This window comes from Neomonachus schauinslandi, chromosome 1 (genome assembly GCF_002201575.2).
Source record: "Neomonachus schauinslandi chromosome 1, ASM220157v2, whole genome shotgun sequence".
In the NCBI taxonomy this organism is placed as follows: domain Eukaryota; kingdom Metazoa; phylum Chordata; class Mammalia; order Carnivora; family Phocidae; genus Neomonachus; species Neomonachus schauinslandi.
Genome location: NC_058403.1, coordinates 194,144,787 through 194,161,544, shown reverse-complemented (window position 1 = coordinate 194,161,544; position 16,758 = coordinate 194,144,787). Strand labels below are relative to the sequence as shown.

General features: G+C 54.0%; 1 protein-coding gene across 3 annotated transcripts in view; it reads left to right on the top strand.

Annotated features, from left to right (window-relative positions):
- Window positions 1-16,758, top strand: part of NISCH (nischarin) — a 32,896-nt gene that overhangs the window by 5,090 nt on the left and 11,048 nt on the right. For 2 of the 3 annotated variants that reach the window (XM_044921505.1, XM_021694882.1), the window contains exons 4-13: window positions 6,843-6,891; window positions 7,808-7,971; window positions 8,356-8,451; window positions 9,601-9,696; window positions 10,890-11,042; window positions 11,716-11,784; window positions 12,287-12,472; window positions 12,606-12,734; window positions 13,845-13,958; window positions 14,242-14,353. In XM_044921505.1, the coding sequence (XP_044777440.1) occupies window positions 6,843-6,891; window positions 7,808-7,971; window positions 8,356-8,451; window positions 9,601-9,696; window positions 10,890-11,042; window positions 11,716-11,784; window positions 12,287-12,472; window positions 12,606-12,734; window positions 13,845-13,958; window positions 14,242-14,353 (1,168 nt within the window). Of the gene's footprint in view, window positions 1-6,842; window positions 6,892-7,807; window positions 7,972-8,355; window positions 8,452-9,600; window positions 9,697-10,889; window positions 11,043-11,715; window positions 11,785-12,286; window positions 12,473-12,605; window positions 12,735-13,844; window positions 13,959-14,241; window positions 14,354-14,915; window positions 15,844-16,758 lie in introns of those variants that run through there. The other variant, XM_021694885.2, reaches the window with a different exon arrangement.

The window sequence follows — 16,758 nt, the reverse complement described above, 5'->3', positions numbered from 1 at the left end:
CTTTGAAAGTATAATTCATTGCTGAAGACCTAGGTCTTTGAGCGGCAGGTTTGCCCCACTCCGAGCATGGAAAGGCCTGGGCTGCTCTTTTGAAATAGGTTTGCCTGAGGTGGGCCTGGGCTGGCCCACACCTGAGGTTCTGTTTTGAGGCATGCTTTACTGCTTGGAACAGTTTGGACGTACTGAAATACTGTTACCAGAAGGGCCCCTGGGTTATATAAATCCAAGGATTTTTAAAAACTAACTAACCCATCATGAAATTAAATCATGGTTTCTCAGCTGTGGCACTGTTGACAATTAGGACTGGGTCATTGTCGTGAGGACTGTCCCATGCGCTATTTAGCAGCATCTTTGGCCTCTACGCCCGAGGTGCTAATAGCCACCCCAGGTTGGGACAACCAGAATGGCCTCCTGCATTGCCAAATATCCCCCGAGGGGCAAAATCTCACCTGATTTGAGAACCACTAGATCCTCAAGTGAGTTTGAACAAAGAGGGCCTAAAAGATTCCTCAGCCTTTTCTACAGGCTGGGAGTTCTTAGGGAATATTTCTTCTAGCCTTTGTCCCATCAGTGGCCTCTCTGAAATTATTCCCAACATGTTCCACTTCTTGTGGGGCTGACATTGGACAGGGTGGACTCAGGGAATCCTAGTTGTCTGGAGTGCGGGTTTTTTTCTTTATTAAAATATAGTTTACATATCATAAAATTCACTTTTAAAAAAAAGTAGATTGCATGTCTTTTTTTAAAATATTTATTTATTTGTGAGAGAGAGCGGGGCGAGAGCACAAGCAGGGGGAGGGGCGGCGGAGGAGCAGAGGGAGAAGCAGACTCCCTGCTGAGCAAGGAGCCTGATGCGGGGCTCGAGCCCAGGACCCTGGGATCAAGTCCCACATCAGGCTCCCTCCTCGAGGGGAAGCCTGCTTCTTCCTCTCCCACTCCTGCTGCTTGTGTTCCTGCTCTCGCTATCTCTGTCTCTGTCAAATAAATAAATAAAATCTTTAAAAATAAATAAAATAAAATAAAATGTACAATTCCTGGGGCACCTGGGTGGCTCAGTCTGTTAAGCGACTCTTGATTTCAGTTCAGGTCATGATCTTAGGGTCCTGAGATCCAGTTCAGTGGAGACTGTGCTTCTCTCTTTCTCCCTCTCCCTATGCTCCTTGCCCGGCTTGTGCACGCACGCTGATGCGCACGCTCTCAAATAAATAAATCTAAAAGAAAACAAACAAACATTGAAAGTATACAATTCCCTGGTTTTAGTATATTCACAGAGTTGTGTAGATATTATCACTGTCTAATTCCAGAACATTCATCACTATGAAGAGAAACCTCGTACCCACCAGCAATCACTAATGTACTTTCTCTCCCCATGGATTTGCCTATTTTGGACATTTCATATAAATGGAATCATACAAATGTGGCCTTTGTGATGGGCTTCTTTCACTTAGCATGATGCTTTCAAGGTCCATTTGTATTGTACTTTGGTCCTTTTTGCCTGAGTCATATTCTGCTGATTAGGTATACAACATTATCCATCAGTTGATGGACGCTTGGGTTGTTTCCACATTTTGGCTAGTAAGAATATTGCTGCCGTGGACATTCATATATAAGGATTTGTGTGGACATAGGATTTCCTTTCTGTTGGGTATACATAAAGAGTGGCATTGCTGGGTCTTATGGTAACTTTAGCTTTTTGAGGAACTGCCAAATTTTTTTCCATAGTGCCAGCACCATTTTACATTCCCATCAGCAGTGTGCAGGTTCTTCTCTCCCCACATCCTTGTCAAACTTGTTTCTGTCCACTTTTTTGATAACCATCCTGGTGGCTGTGCAGTGGTATCTCATGGTGCTCTTGATTTGCATTTCCCTAATGAGGTTGAGCCTCTTTTCACGTGCTTATTGGTCATTTGCATATCTTCATTGGAGATGTGTATTCAGATGTCCTCAGCACTTTCAAAAATTAGGTTACTTGTGTTTTTATGGTTGAGTTGTAGGAGTTCATGTATATATTCATATATATATATATTTTGGATATTAGACCCTTATCAGAAATGTGATGTGCAAATGTTTTCTTCCATTGTGTGAATTGTCTTTTCATTTTCTTGGTAGTGCCTTTGAAATACAAAAGTTTGAGATTTTGATGAAGTTCGGTTCATCCATTTTTTTCCTTTGGTCACTTGTGTTTTTGATGTTCTTAGAAACCATTGCCTAGTCCCAGGTTACAGAAATTTACAACTTGGTTTTCTTCTGAGTTTTATAGCTTTAGCTCTTATATTTAGGTCTTTTGTCCATGTTGAGTTAGTTTTTGTTTACGGTGTGAGGTAAGGGGTTCCAACTTCATTTTTTTGCAGTGTGGATTTTGATGGCAAGGAAAGAAGGCAGCGCTTCTCTCCATGGCCAACTCTGAGATGGGGATTGCATGGGCCAGGGCAGCCCTGTGTTGCTGTGAGTGGGCACACCTCAGCACTGGGCCTGTTGCTGTGCTGTTTCTCTCCAGATAGCTGTGGCTTCTGGAACTCCTGGGACTCCGTGACAAACTTCATGCCATCACCCCATGAGCAGAGGTTTTCAAATTCAATGAAACGAATCCCACAAAGAATTTCTAGCACACCATTTTTTTTTAACTGATTTTTTTTTTTTAATTTCATTTATTTATTTGAGTGAGAGAGAATGAGAGAGAGCACGAGAGGGAAGAGGGTCAGAGGGAGAAGCAGACTCCCCGCCGAGCAGGGAGCCCGATGCGGGGCTCGATCCCAGGACCCTGAGATCATGACCTGAGCTGAAGGCGGATGCTTAACTGACTGAGCCACCCAGGCGCCCCTCCAAGTGGATTCTTTTTTTTTTTTTTTTAAGATTTATTTATTTATTTATTTATTTGAGAGAGCGAGAATGAGAGAGAGTACATGAGAGGGGGGAGGGTCAGAGGGAGAAGCAGGCTCCTCGCTGAGCAGGGAGCCCCATGTGGGACTCGATCCCGGGACTCCAGGATCATGACCTGAGCCCAAGGCAGTCGCTTAACCACCTGAGCCACCCAGGCGCCCTCTAGCACACCATTTTGTGGCAGTATGTCAACCAGTGGACTCGGGAGGCAGGCCATTTCCAGACCCTTTAAGCCTTTTTTTTTCCCCCTGAGAGCGAGAGCATGCACAAGGGGCAGAGGGAGGGGGAGAAAGAATCTCAAGCAGGCTCCACGCTCAGCACCAAGCCTGATGTGGGCTCGATCTCACAGGCCTGAGATCATGACTCAAGCCAAAACCAAGAACTGCTGCTTAACCACCTGGGCCACCCAGGTGCCCCCCCCCCCCCCCCGTTTATTCTAAGTCCATCATTTGACCTCTTTGTGTCCCAGTTCCTCCTTTGTAAGCTTGGGGGTGATGACCCCCAGCCCTTGAGCATTGGAGGAGGCTGTGCAGTGACAGTAAAGGACGTGCAAGAGCAGTGGGCCCACCGGGACTCGCCGGGTGCCAGCCAGTACTGGCTGCCCTGGCAAGGAGAGGCACTCGGTTCTTGGCAAAGGTGGCATTTCTGTCATTTTCTTATTTTAAAGCCAGTGGACCAGGACAAAGGTACTTTTCGGAATTTGAACCATTTTTTTTTTAAGATTGTACTTATTCATTCATTTGTATGAGAGAGCGAGCAAGCGAGCTGGGGGGAGGAGCAGAGGGAAAGGGACAAGCAGACTCCCCGCTAAGCGCGGAGCCTGACGCAGGGCTTGACCTCACGATCCCAAGATCATAATGTGAGCAGAAATCAAAAGTTGGATGCTCAACCGCCTGGCCACCCCGGTGCCTCAAACGGGTACCGTCTTGATGTCAGCCTTAGCATTCACCTTCGTCCTTTGTCTCAGCTGCAAGTACCGAGGCTGTAAGTGAGGACAGATTTCTCTGTAACTTATGGCCTTGGAGCTCTCTCCAGTGAAACTTGAGGCTTGAATCTCTCAGTAGGGAATTTTTACTTAAAGCCAAATTGCACATAACATACCTGACTCTTGCTAGAATGCCTCATCACGGCCATGAAATAAAAGTTACATAGGGTCCTCCCCACCCCTGACCCTTAGCATGTGTGTGTGAACCACACAGTGCCATGTGATGGGAGTCCCTTGTCTGTGCCCCATTACCAAGGGCTCTGTGCTCGAGTACACTCCCAGCAGGAGTGCTGGGCTGGCCCAGGGTTACTCCTTGAGCATAGGCACAGGTGCTTCAGGGTGTACGTGGTCGCGGGCTCTGCTCTCTGAGTGGCAGCCGCCGAGCTACAGCCTGACCAGTTCATGGCGCATTTGTATGCAGCTCAACTCAGGATCCTGGCAGGCGCCCGACTGACGGGTCTATAACCCATTTAGGGATGGGTGTTACTGGTTTTTTTAAGTGTAGCTAATTTTATTTTAATTGCATTTTTTTTTTTGAGGTATAAAGAATGTCTTTTTTAAAAAATGCTTCTCAGTTCAGACCTTTGTGGCACCCCGAAGCACTTTAGGTCCCTTCTGCCTAGATTGGGTGAGGTGTGGGGGGGTCACCTGTCCGCACAGGTGACCTCCTGGCAGAATCTGTAGTGACTTAGACTGGGGGGGTACTGACTCTGCACACGTTTGCTCTGTATGCAAGGCTGGCTTAACCAGAACTCTGAGGAGGCCAACAAAATTCTCTTCTCAGGAGACTTGTACCGTAAACTCAGGGGCCGAGGCATCCCTGTGTTCTCTCTGATGAAGTCTCCGCAGGGGGAGACGAGCCTGGGAAACTAGGTAGCGTTGCAAAAGTAGACAGTGTAACAGCAGCGTGCACTTCCTGTGCCCGGAAGAGCGGAAAGCAATTGTCACATAGTTTGCTTTTTAGATTGCTCAGAAGTAAAAAACCTCCTCTCCGCTTAGCATCAGCCCTTGACCGTCGCTATCTTGCAGCTTTCTGTGTTTTCCAGAAATGCCAGCCTTGTCCCCTGAGGGGGTGTTGAGGGCAGCTGCCCGAAGAAATGTAACATTGTTAGGTGTGGATGGAGGGCAGGGAGCCCCTTCCCGAGGGAGACCTTCTGGGAGCCCCAGCGTCACTAGCACGGGCCAGAGAGTTGCTGCTCAGGAACCTGCCTCTTTCAGGGCTGACCAGGTGATGCTCACAGCAGCGGGCTGGGGAAGTGCTGACTTAGACTCCAGCCACGGTGCTTAAAACTGTTGGTAGAGAAATGAGCGTTTGGATCATTCCAGGCTCTTACTAATCTTCAGTTCTTTACTGCAGTCAGGGAAACTAAATTGAGTTTAGGTCGTTGTAAGAGACTGAAGTTGAACTTCGGCCTGAACGGAGAGCCTCTCTCCTCCCTACCTGGAGCCCTCTCCTGCTCAGAGCCTGTGTTGTCCTGATGGCCCCTTTGCATCTGACCTTGGATCTTGCCAGACCCTGTGCTTCTTAACGCTGGGGCTGTGTTTGCTCATTTCCGCCCCCACACTGGGCTTTTTGTCCACTTGTGATGCCGAAGGGGGGTTCTTCTCACACTGTGCGTAAACTGAATTTTGAGCAGCTTAAAGAAATAAACACATTTTTAAAAGCTAGCATAAAGTATTAAAAGAAAAAGAGGAATATCTCTATAATCTTGGGATGGGGGAAGAGCCCTGAAGTCACAAAGGAAAAGAATCACATATTAAACAACTTTTATAAAGATGAAGCATCTCTGTGTGTCAGGAAAACCGCCACAAAGGTAAGAGGCCTGCATGACAGGGAGAAGATATTTGCAGCATATAAACAACCGTCAGCATATCCATCATGTATGAAAGATAAGGAGACAAACCACAAAGAAAAACAGGAAAAGGACACTCTGTCTCCTGCAACCTGGTGCCTTTTGAGTCCCATCAACATGTGAATCGCACGTCCTTGTGGCCGAGATGTTCCCATGAGTCATGAAGGCAACCGCGTGGTCTCCGTCCAAGCCTGTTTACCAAAAGTCCCGTTGGCTGCCATCTGTCAGTTCGTTAAAATTCTTACCTGCCCGATGTCGGGCTGGGGGCCGTGGGGTCCTGCCATCCCCAGGATCACACACGAAAGTGCCGAGGCAATGGCTTATGTACAGAGATAGACTTCAAGGCCAAGTCGCTTTGCTGCTTCCTGGCCATGTAACACTGGAGAGTACAGCAACTCTCCACCTCAGTTTGCTCATCTGTGAAACGGGGTTCAGGATGCCATCTTCGTCGCATGGGGCGTTGGGGCGGTGGAGTGAGCCAGGCGCTCAGGCATTGCCCACCATGGTGTAGATCCCAGCACGCCAGCTCTGAATGTGACTGACGGCTTACTCTTTCAAGCCTCCTGAAAGGAAGTCCTTTCCTGCCTCTTTCTTAGGACCCTGGGGCCATGGGGACTGTTGCAAGGCTTGAAGGATGAGCACAGGCAGAGAGCCAGCACTCACTTTCTTAAGGCACCTTTGGAACATGAACGAAAGTAGAAACGGTCACTCTCAGAAGAAACAGGACTTCCTCTCAGCCACGCCCTCTCCCGGGATCCTCTGGGGCCAGTTTTGGGGGCTGCTGGCTTCCCAGCTGACTGCCAGGATCGCCAGGCTTGGCCAGCCTCCCAGGCCTTGTGCCACAGCCAGGGCCTGTGTGTGCTGAGTTGCCGCGATAGTCCGTTCCTGTTCTTCCTTTGAAGCGACATTCCAGATGTCCACAGGACTGGAGATACTCCGTTTCCCCTCCTGGGCAATTTGATTGATAGTTTACTCTCTCCCCTGTCGTATGTTACAAGCTCTGTTTGTTTTATTAGCTTTCTAGAGAGTTGACGTTGCAGCAACAGAGAGAGTAGATGGCCGGGAATGTGAGTCTGAGGGCCTGGGGGCAGGGGAACTCTAACTGCGGGTTGATTTCTCTGCAGGAGATAAACGGCATCACTGCGGCACTGGCTGAGGAACTCTTTGAAAAAGGTATGTGGCCGGGAGTCCCAAAACCGTGGCCACTCGCCCAGACTTGTCAGGCAGCCGGGATCCAGGGTGGCACGGAACTCCTGCCAACGAGTGCTCACCAGGGCCCACCTCCCCAGGGTTGCTCAAATCCCTGGGCCTGGTCCACAGCCGAGCCTGCCTGTCTACCTGCCCACTGGCCCTACAGGCAGCCAGGTCTAAGAAGCTGTGGTCTTTTACCTTAGGACTCTTGAGTCCCTGTGTCAGGGGCTAACCCCAGGCTCAGGATCTAGTCCAAAGCCCTGTGGTGGAGTTCTGGAAGGTGGGTGACCTGCTGCCATCTTGCACCTGCTTTGTCCTTACCTGAGAGAGTTGAGACGTCAAACAGAAGCGAGTCCTGGGTCATGACCCTGCCAAAGAGCCTCGTAACAGTAGCTAACGTGTAGTGAGCGCTCCTGCTGTTCAGCCTCGTGTCGGGCATCTCCCCGCCTTCCTTCCAGGCGGTGCCGATGAGGTCACTGAGGACAAGAGGGTGCCTGGCCGGGAGGAGCAGAGTGAGGACTGTTGAGAACCCCGCCTGCTCGCAGGTCCTGCGCTGGGCTGGCTCCTTAGACCCCACCTAACCTCGGGCTGTGTGCAGGTTGTAGCGTGGGTCTGCTGCCCCGACATGCCTCACACCGGCTTGGTCCCAGCTCAGTGCCGCAGATTTTGACTCGGCCTCGCCTCGGGGAGGCTCCCCAGTCGCACATTCTCAGGGCCCTTCCCTCCTTTGTAATCGTGTGTCCTGGGTCTGCCCTGTGCCCAGCGTGAGCTCAGGACCATGGCTTCGTCCTGAGGGTGCTTGCCTCATGCTTGCTAACTGTTGGCCAGGGGGGCAGACGCCCTGGCTGCACAGTGGGGCTGGGGCCGGGCGCTCACCCTGGGGGCACGGCTGTTGCAGGAGAACAGCTCCTGGGGGCTGGCGAGGTCTTTGCCATCGGGCCCCTGCAGCTGTACGCGGTCACTGAGCAGCTGCACCACGGAAAGCCCACGTGTGCCAGTGGGGACGCCAAGACTGACCTCGGGCACATCCTGGACTTCACCTGTCGCCTTAAGTACTTGAAGGTAAAGCTGTGGCAGCTTGGAGAGCCTCTCGGTTGTGGGCATGGAGCCCAGGTGGGGCCGAAGAGCTCACTGGCTGGCAGTGTGTGTGAAGGTGGCTGAATGGGCCCTGGGACCTGGAAGGCCACCTTTGGTGTTCTTGGCACTGCACTTCTGGCAGTGAGCACCAGGGGGCAGTCGTGACCCGGGGTCCCCTTGCTTTAAACTTTGGCTTTAGCCTGCTCTGTTGACCACGCAAGTGGTCAGTGGAGGTACATGCCTCCTGCGCCTCACGTAGCCCGGCAGAGCCGCGAGTCAGGTCTGCAGCTGCTGCAACATCCCCCCACGAACGTGGCCAGGGAGCACTTGCAGCAGCGTCCCTGATTCAAGCCCTGTGTCTGGCCACAGGTTTCTGGCACAGAAGGACCATTTGGAACCAGCAACATTCAAGAGCAACTCCTGCCTTTTGATCTGTCAATATTCAAGGCTCTTCACCAGGTGGAGGTAAGACCCAGGACCCCTGGAGTCTAGGCGGGGCTGAGCCCACGCGGGTGTGGTCTTGCTTCTGATTACTGTGGCTAGAGAGTGTGTCTGGGCTTACCCATCAGGCCTTGTTGCTTCCGTGTTTGTCAGTATGTGACAGACCCCCGCTAGGCAAGTCAGGCCCATCTGAAGGTTTGGAGAGAGAGGGGCCTCTACTGCTCTTGGCTGGTCTGCATGTCTGCTCTGGGCACAGGCAGCGTGTGGACAGGGTGGAGCTCCAGCACTTGGCTCTTTCTCCTCATGGCTCAAGTTGAAGTGCTGGGAGGGTGTCCTGAGGGTCAGGCAGAGCCAGTTCCAAATATGTGCCTCCCAGGGCACACCCACAGAGGGCATTGAGGGTTCTCTGCCCTCCGGTGTGCCCACACCTAGCAGGAAATATTTTGTGTTACTCACTACCAAATTCCTGGGTTCACGATGTCAGTTTTGTTAACATTTTTTAAATGCAAGGGGCCTCAGTAACGGATAATTTTTAAAAATGCTTTAAAGCATCTATTTCTGGAGCGTGCCTTCTGTGTTCAGCCCTGTGTCCTGATGGACGCTTCTCGATGGAAGCTTCCCAACAGCCCTATGAAATGGGTATTTTTATTCAGAAAACTGAGGGTTCGGGAGGTAAGGAAGTTTGGCCAGGACCACACAGTCAATGAGGGGAAGCTGGGATCTGAATTCAGCCAAGTCTAACTCCAGAGCCTCTGCTACCCATGGGACTATTCTGCCTGCACCATTCTGGGCTAGTCCCAGACACCTTGAGGACCACATCCCTTGATGGGAACCTATGGTGTGTGCCTCCACCAGAGCTGGCTGAGGAAGGACCGGGGAGTTAGAGGAGTGCCTAACTCAGCCTCTGCTCGCAGGGTGAGGCCCCACAGTTGGGGCCTGTAGGTGGGTAGCGTTCATGGGCGTGCTTGGGCGTGTAGCCCTCCCTCCTCGCTACAGGACAACCAAGGCCAGCGAAGCAGGGCTGGGTGAGCAAGAGGGCCCATCGTACTCACTGTGTGCCCAAGGCCCTTTGCTCTCAAGTTGTGCTTTCCAGGGCTCGCTTTTCCTGTCCACCTGCCAAGCCCTAGTCAGCCCTCACAGCCTTTTCTGAGATGCAGCTGTTTTTTGTTCCAGATAAGTCACTGTGGTGCCAGGCACATCCGGGGACTCGTCGCGTCAAAGCCCACCCTAGCCACAATAAGCGTCCGCTTCTCCGCAACCTCTATGAAGGTGAGCTCCACCCGTTTCCTGCCGGGGCATGGTCCTGCGCTGACGTGCCGCGCTCCTCCGTGCTGAGGGCCAGTGTGAGCGTCCCAGCTGTTGCCGGACACTGGAGGTTGGACCTGCCCGCTGGGCGGCTGCACACTCATGCGAATCCTCCCACCACTTGACAGTCCCTGGGACGCTGTGGTCTGTGTCTTCGTCAGAAATCCACACTGTTAAACAAGAGAGTTGAAGGAACCGGGTCTCCCTACCCCCACCCCCCAAAAATGTCACTGGTTTTGCTAATTGCTAAGTAGTGGCAAGGGACAGAATGTTCATTAGATTGATATCAGTGTTCCTCTAAGCTTAAGAAGCCCTGGTTTCGTACTTGTTTGTGTCTTGCCCTGAGAGGCCTTGAGGTAGACAGGCCAGGTTGTGGAAATGCTGCTCACTCTCGTTTGTGTGTGAGCAACAGAAATACTCGAATTGAGAAAGTAAGGGGTTTCTTTTCTGTTTACCTTTCTATGGATTACATCTTATCAATGTTAAAATCCTTCTGTGGGTATAGAGCAAACATAGTGGCTACTTCTGTGACTTCCAGCGTCTGATCCAGATTTGAGTTTGGTGAAATCTTGAGGCCGCTGGCTGAGATGGGCTTGTGTAAAGAGCTGGGGTGTTGGGCAACCCGGCTTCTCTCCGAGGCGCTCCCTGCGGCCTCGCTGAAAGGGCCCAAGTGGATCCATCAAGGGAGGAGAGGTCTTCTGGGCATCAACTGCCAAAACAGGGAGGCCTGCCTTCCTGCCCTCTGATAGTGCCCCTGTGTCCCTGCTGCTCCCCTGTGACGTAATGGGCAGTAATCGCCTACTGTCCTCAGTGGGGACCATTTCCTCACTGGGAAAGCACTGGTCCCTGGAAACACCATGAATTCTGATCTTCAGCTCCTGAGGTTTAAGCCAGAAAAGGCAGCACCACAGAGCAAAAGGCTCTTCTGGATTTGAAAAGCATTTGCTAAGGAGGCAGGGTCAGAACACATTGCAAGTGGCTGTTAGGTTGCTAAGCTTTTCAAATATTTCACAATCGGGGAAAGCCATATGAACTGAAGCCCATTTTAATGCAAGTTCACTTCCACATGCTAAATGTGCTGAAGCCCTTCCTGAAATTTTGCAATGATTGTGTTGTGTGAGGGCCAACTGTGGTGCTCAACAGATGTTCTTACACAGGAAGTCCTTGTTCCCGAAGCCTCGGAATTTGATGAGTGGGAGCCAGAAGGCACAGCCCTGGAAGGCCCTGTGACTGCTGTCATCCCCACGTGGCAGGCACTGACCACTCTAGACCTGAGCCACAACAGCATCTCCGAGATTGACGAGTCTGTGGTACGTTCTCAGCTGCAGGTGCGGGGGGGCTTCTCTGGCCTGATCCCACCCTGAGGTTGAGTATTCAACTTGGCCTTTTCAGAAGGACCATGGAAAACCTCTACCCAGTGCTCTGTGCATTGCTTCAAGTTTTTAAGTTAATTTCTAAGTGGGATTACTTAAAATAGGTGAGGTGGTGGTTAGAGCCCACTGAAGCATATTGATCGCATGCACATTTGATAGAGAAACATAGTAAGTGCGGACATTTACTCCCAGGGAGTGGAGTGGAAAATCACTCCATAGATGCCAGACACACCCCCATAAGAGTGACATGCAGATAGTACCTGGGCAAGAGGAGAGCGATTCCTGTATTTGCACTCTTTGGTGGGGTTGGGTAGGGCTGAAGAAGAGGGATGAAATTTCTTCCCCGTCTGGGACCTTGCCACTGTCCTTTTCACAAGCCAGGGCTTCTTTAGGAACAGTGGCCTGTGTTCAGCACTGGGGGCCCCGTGTGCCCCTGGGACAGGCTGCTGGGTGGGCATGGGAGGTGTCCCAGCAGCGGCCCCACAGAGCTGTCCGGCTGGGGCGTCCGTGGTCAGGAAGAAGCATCTCACAGTGTCTGTCCACCAGGTACGGGGGCCACCGAGGGTCCTGCGTCCTAGGGTAACCTCACGTATCTCTCTTCTTTCTCAAGAAACTGATCCCAAAGATTGAGTTCCTGGACCTGAGTCACAATGGAGTGCTGGTCGTGGACAACCTGCAGGTAATTCATGTCCTTACAGACCACCTTCTGTGGGCTTCTTGAGGTCCTGTTCTCCTGAGAGTTCAGGAGGCTGATGCTGCCCTGGGAGCTTGGCCATCCCCTGGGGTTTTCTCTCTGAGGCCCCTAAAAGGTGTCTGGGTGCACGGGAGGTTTGTAAAGGCGGGGTCTGCTGGTGTCCCCTTAGGGTTTCAGTGACGCACTGGGCGATTGTTGCTCTAGTTTCGAAGAGTGGGGAAAAGACGCGGAAGTATAAATTGAGTGTGATGAAGACGGTACACCTCCAGCACGATGACAGACAGCCTGATTTTCACAGCTGGCCCCTCCCCTGTGGGCCGAGATGCCTCTGCAGGGGGTGCCACGGGGGAGCAGGGCTGGCCCTTGCCAATAGCTGTCCGGGGCAGGTGGGCGTTGGAGGGTGGGAGGCCCGCCGCGTGTTCGTGGCAGCCCGCCTGCTCGGGAGCCTGGCCGAACCGGTTGTGTCCTATTCCCGATGCCCCTGCAGCACCTCTGCAGCCTCGTGCACCTGGACCTGTCCTACAACAAGCTCTCCTCCTTGGAAGGGGTGCACACCAAACTGGGCAACATCAAGACCCTCAGCCTGGCGGGCAACCTCCTGGAGAGTCTGAGCGGCCTGCACAAGCTCTACTCCCTGGTCAACCTGGACCTCCGCGACAACAGGATTGAGCAGGTGAGCCTTCAGGTCCGTGGACCTGAAGAAGAACGGTAGAGCTGTCTCGCGTTGAAAAGAGGCCCTCCGACGTGCTGGCCTGTTGCCGAAGCATTCAGAGAAGGGATGAGGGAAGGGAACTCGTTTCTTGCAGATGGAGGAGGTCAGGAGCATCGGCAGCCTCCCGTGTCTGGAGCACGTGGCCCTGCTGAACAACCCCCTGAGCATCATCCCTGACTACCGAACCAAGGTGCTGGCTCAGTTCGGAGAGAGGGCCTCCGAGGTAAGCTGCTGGGCAGCTCTGCTCTGTCAGAGAGACGGCCTGGATGGAGTCTGGCTCTTCCCAGGCCGCGCCGGAGGTGATGTCCACTGTCCTCTGCCTCCCTGCTTCAGAAGGACGGTTCCGGGAAGTCTGCTGCCTCCCCAGGGGGAGGTTGCCCTGCCCCTTCTGTGGGGGCGCCGGTGGCCCTGGTGCCTGCTGGCTTCTGTCCTGTCGCCTCTGTCAGAGCTTCGGGCCAGGAGGGCTCCCCACCAGCCAGCAGGCACAGACCCAGGGTGGAGGGACTGTCTTGAGCCTGTTAAAGCCACACTGTGTTTTGTAGACGGCAGACCTTAAAGGGTTTGCCCACCTTTGCCGTGCGCTCCAGCCAGTATCTGCTGCCTGCCGTGCGCGATCTGGCCACCTGCTGCCATGCCAGCCACACAGACCCTCAGCCGGCTTCACCCGTCCTTTTGCTCTCGAGCAGGCCTCTCCCCCTTCTCCCCAGATCCCAGGCCAGAAGATACCTGGGCGTCTTGTCTGCTTCCTTCCCCCTGCCACCCTCCTCATCTCTTTTCATAGCCCAGCGCCCCTTTCTTCACACCATCACCAAGACCGTGTTCACAGATGTCCTCGCCCCCTGCCCCCCCCCCGGCTGCATGCCATGGCAACAGCTCTTCCACGGGCCCTTGGGACTGTCCTCCGTCGACCACACTACCAGCCCTCACTGCTTGCTAGTCACAGTCCCCTCCTGATTTGCAGATGGGGGTCCCCACCTGTCTGCTATTCCTATTCCCCGTGTCTTTGCCCTCCCAGGTCCCCAGCCCAGAGGCCCTCCCCTCGTTCCCACTGATTGGAGTTTTGCCATAATTCAGGGCTTGGTTCAGGTCACCACCTTCCCCCACCCCAGCCACCCGAGAGGCCGTCACAGTGCCTCTTGTACCCCCTGTGCGCAGTGGGGCTCCCAGAAATGGCCCGGGCAGTGTGGGAGCTCCCGGGTCACTTCCATGGGGGGTGAAGAGCTCACCTGCCAGGGGGCAGAGCCTCCCTTGGCCTCCTGTGTCCTCGGCGGGGGGCCCCTTCCACTCTGCTCCGTCAACCCCTGTGCTGATGGCCACTCCCTGAATTCTGTAGGTCTGTCTGGACAACACAGCAACCACAGAGAAGGAGCTGGACACTGTGGAAGTGCTAAAAGCAATTCAGAAAGCCAAGGAGGTCAAGTCAAAGCTGAACAACTTGGAGAAGAAGGTGGGTCTTTGTGTGGGAGGTGACAGGAGTGATGGTGAAGAGCCGGACCGGGCCGTGGAGCACTCAGGGCCCCTGTGTCCTGGCCGCACCCCTCCATGTCCTGGCTGCTTGACCTTGGGCAAGCGTCCTCCCCTCTGTTCTCCCCTACTCGAGGCGGGCGGTGGCGTCACCTGCCATGCGGGGTTGTGTGGACCAGGTGGGACCGCCTTCACCATCACCACGCTTGTGAGAGCTGGGAGCTCCTTCCTCCTCCCCCGGAGCTGACTTGAGCACTCCTCCTCAGATCATTGAGGATTCCCGGCTCTCAGCTGCCCCCTGCGTCCGACCCAGTGGCTCCCCTCCCAGCGTGGCTCCTACTGCCGCCTCCCTGCCCCAGCCCATCCTCTCCAACCAAGGTAATTGTGTATGTGTCTTGCCAGCTAGCAGAGTGGCACGGCCTGCCTGGGCGCCCGGCTGGGCTCGGGGGGAGGTGCCGGCAGGGTTCAGACACAGGGAGGGCATGGTGCTGTCTATAGGCGGCACCTCTTGGGGTAGCGGTGGGGGGGGGGGGTGCCGGCTTGGTTTCAGCTCTGTGGTTTGCTTAGCAAGGGTCCCCAGTTGGCCTCAATCCCACATCCGGTTCCCATAGGAGCCCAAGGGTTTCTGGGGGGGGGGGGGCCCGGGGCCCCCCTTTGAACAGGCTCGGGGCCGCTGCCCCCCCACAGGCAGCAGGGGCAGTTTGGCTCCTTGCTAACGGGAGGCCAGGCCCGGTGACTTTCCTGAATTGGGCACCCCGACCCCTGTGTAGGAAGCTTTTTTTTATCATTGCCTCATCTCTGTGGCTCTTGCGGTGTGATCCAGCCCCAAACACTGTGTGTGTGGGGCCGAGATGGGCTGTCCGTGGACCCGTGGAAGACCAGTTCCCTTCACCTGCCCACTGTCTTAGCGTTTTCAAAGGGCTTTCACCTCTGAACCCAGGCATCCTCGGAGATGAGTGAGTGAAGCAGGTCCCATGAGAGTGTCTGCTGGCCCGGCCCCCACGGAAGAGGGGAGGGTGTGCCGTCCCGAGTGGAGCCAAGGCTCGGGACACACAGGAAAGAACGCCGCCCACCCGCCCGGGCTCCTGGAGACGCAGAACTTGGTGTGAGGTCTTGGGAAAACAGTTTGACCCTATGTTTCAAGAGCCAGAAAAACGTTCCCACCCCTTGACCTGGTAATCCCGCCGGTGGGGATTTTATCTGAGTGGGATAAGTTGATGGGGAACTGCAGCATTATTCATGCTAACAAAACATGGCGTGTGACAGGCGTCAGAGGGCGCGAGGGGGGCCGGGCTGTGGTACGAACTCTGCTGCCATCCCGCGGGGGGGCCGGGGGGAGAAAGGAGACGCGCTCAGGTTGAACCGCGATGCCTGTGGCAGGCAGCTCACCAGGGTCACGACCCTGAGGTAGGAGAGAGAATTCACGAGAACGGAACGGTGGTGTTAGTAAGGGCCAGAGTAATTGTCAGTCTGCTTTTGTAACACTCTTGACTGAGAAATTCTGGGGGGGGGGGTTTTGTTGGGTTTTTTTTTTCCATGAAAGGGGGAGGGGGTTTGTATCCCTGCAAAGAAGCTTCCCTGCCGCCGGGCCAAAGCCCTCTTGGGGGCCACCAGTGCCTGCCCCATCACAGCACCCGCCAGCCTGCGGAGAAGCCGTGGGACTAGGCCTCGGGGGGACGGGGAGATGTGGCTGGTCCTCGAGGCCGGGCACCTGCCGGTTCTCAGTCAGCGTTTGTCGAATCGATGAACGAGTGAGTGTGTGAGTGAACGAGCAAGCGGAGAACCAGCCAGGAGAGCGCAGCCCGTGGGGGCGGGACATGAGGTGTGTGCCCCCAGAGCTGCAGCTGCAGGCAGCCCCTGGGTGGGCAGGAAGGCGTCTGCCCCGCTCCCAGGGACGTGTCACAGACTGGCTCACTGTAGTCTGTACACCCCACCCCCCCACCTCTTTCCCGGCTACCAGACATTTAGACGTTGTCTCCAGATTTGCACCTCTTATGAATAAAACTGTAGTGGATGTCTTTGTGTGCACATCTCTTTCCTTTCTGTGAGAAACAACAGAATTCGGGCCCCATGTAGGCACTCTGATGCCTCTCGTCTCATCCTCTGAGTGACCCTGACCACTTGTTTGTACAGTCCATGGGCCAGGAAGGAAGCAGAAAGACTGTGCCCGTCCACATTTCCTCAGTTCCAAACAGGGCGTGGGTGGGTAGCGGCAAGAAAAGATTGCTTTTTCTCACTAAGGTGGAGGAGTCTGCAGAGGGTTGTGCTCAGCCCTGTGCTACCCATCCAGGGTCTTGCCTGGATGGGCCAGGATTTCTCCCAAAGGGAGCAGCTCTGCTCCCAGCCTCCTCCCCCCTGTAGACGTAAATATACTTGTGAATAAACTGGGTGCTATCCTGTTAACACCAGGCCTCTGGTTGTCTCAGGAGCTTTTAGCCAGCTTGTTGGAGCCATGGAGGATTGTGGCCAGTAGGGGCTGACGGACGAAATGCCAGAGTTGATTCTTCAGCCAGGTCCATAGAGAAGTGGTTAGGAGCAGGCACCCGGGAGGGAGGCAGCTCAGTTTGCATCCCAGCTTCCCTGGCCGTGTGCCTTCAAGCAACGTGCAGCCTCTCTGAAGCTCTGTTTTCTCAACTGTGAAGTGGACATACCCTACTTCATCGATTCTAAGATGCACCCGTTTCCACCGTGACTTCTCTGAAACTGAGATGCGTCTTTCAGTCATGGCGTCTCATAGTCGCTGTCAGCCAGCTGGTACTCGTGATGGAGTCTTGCGAACGCCT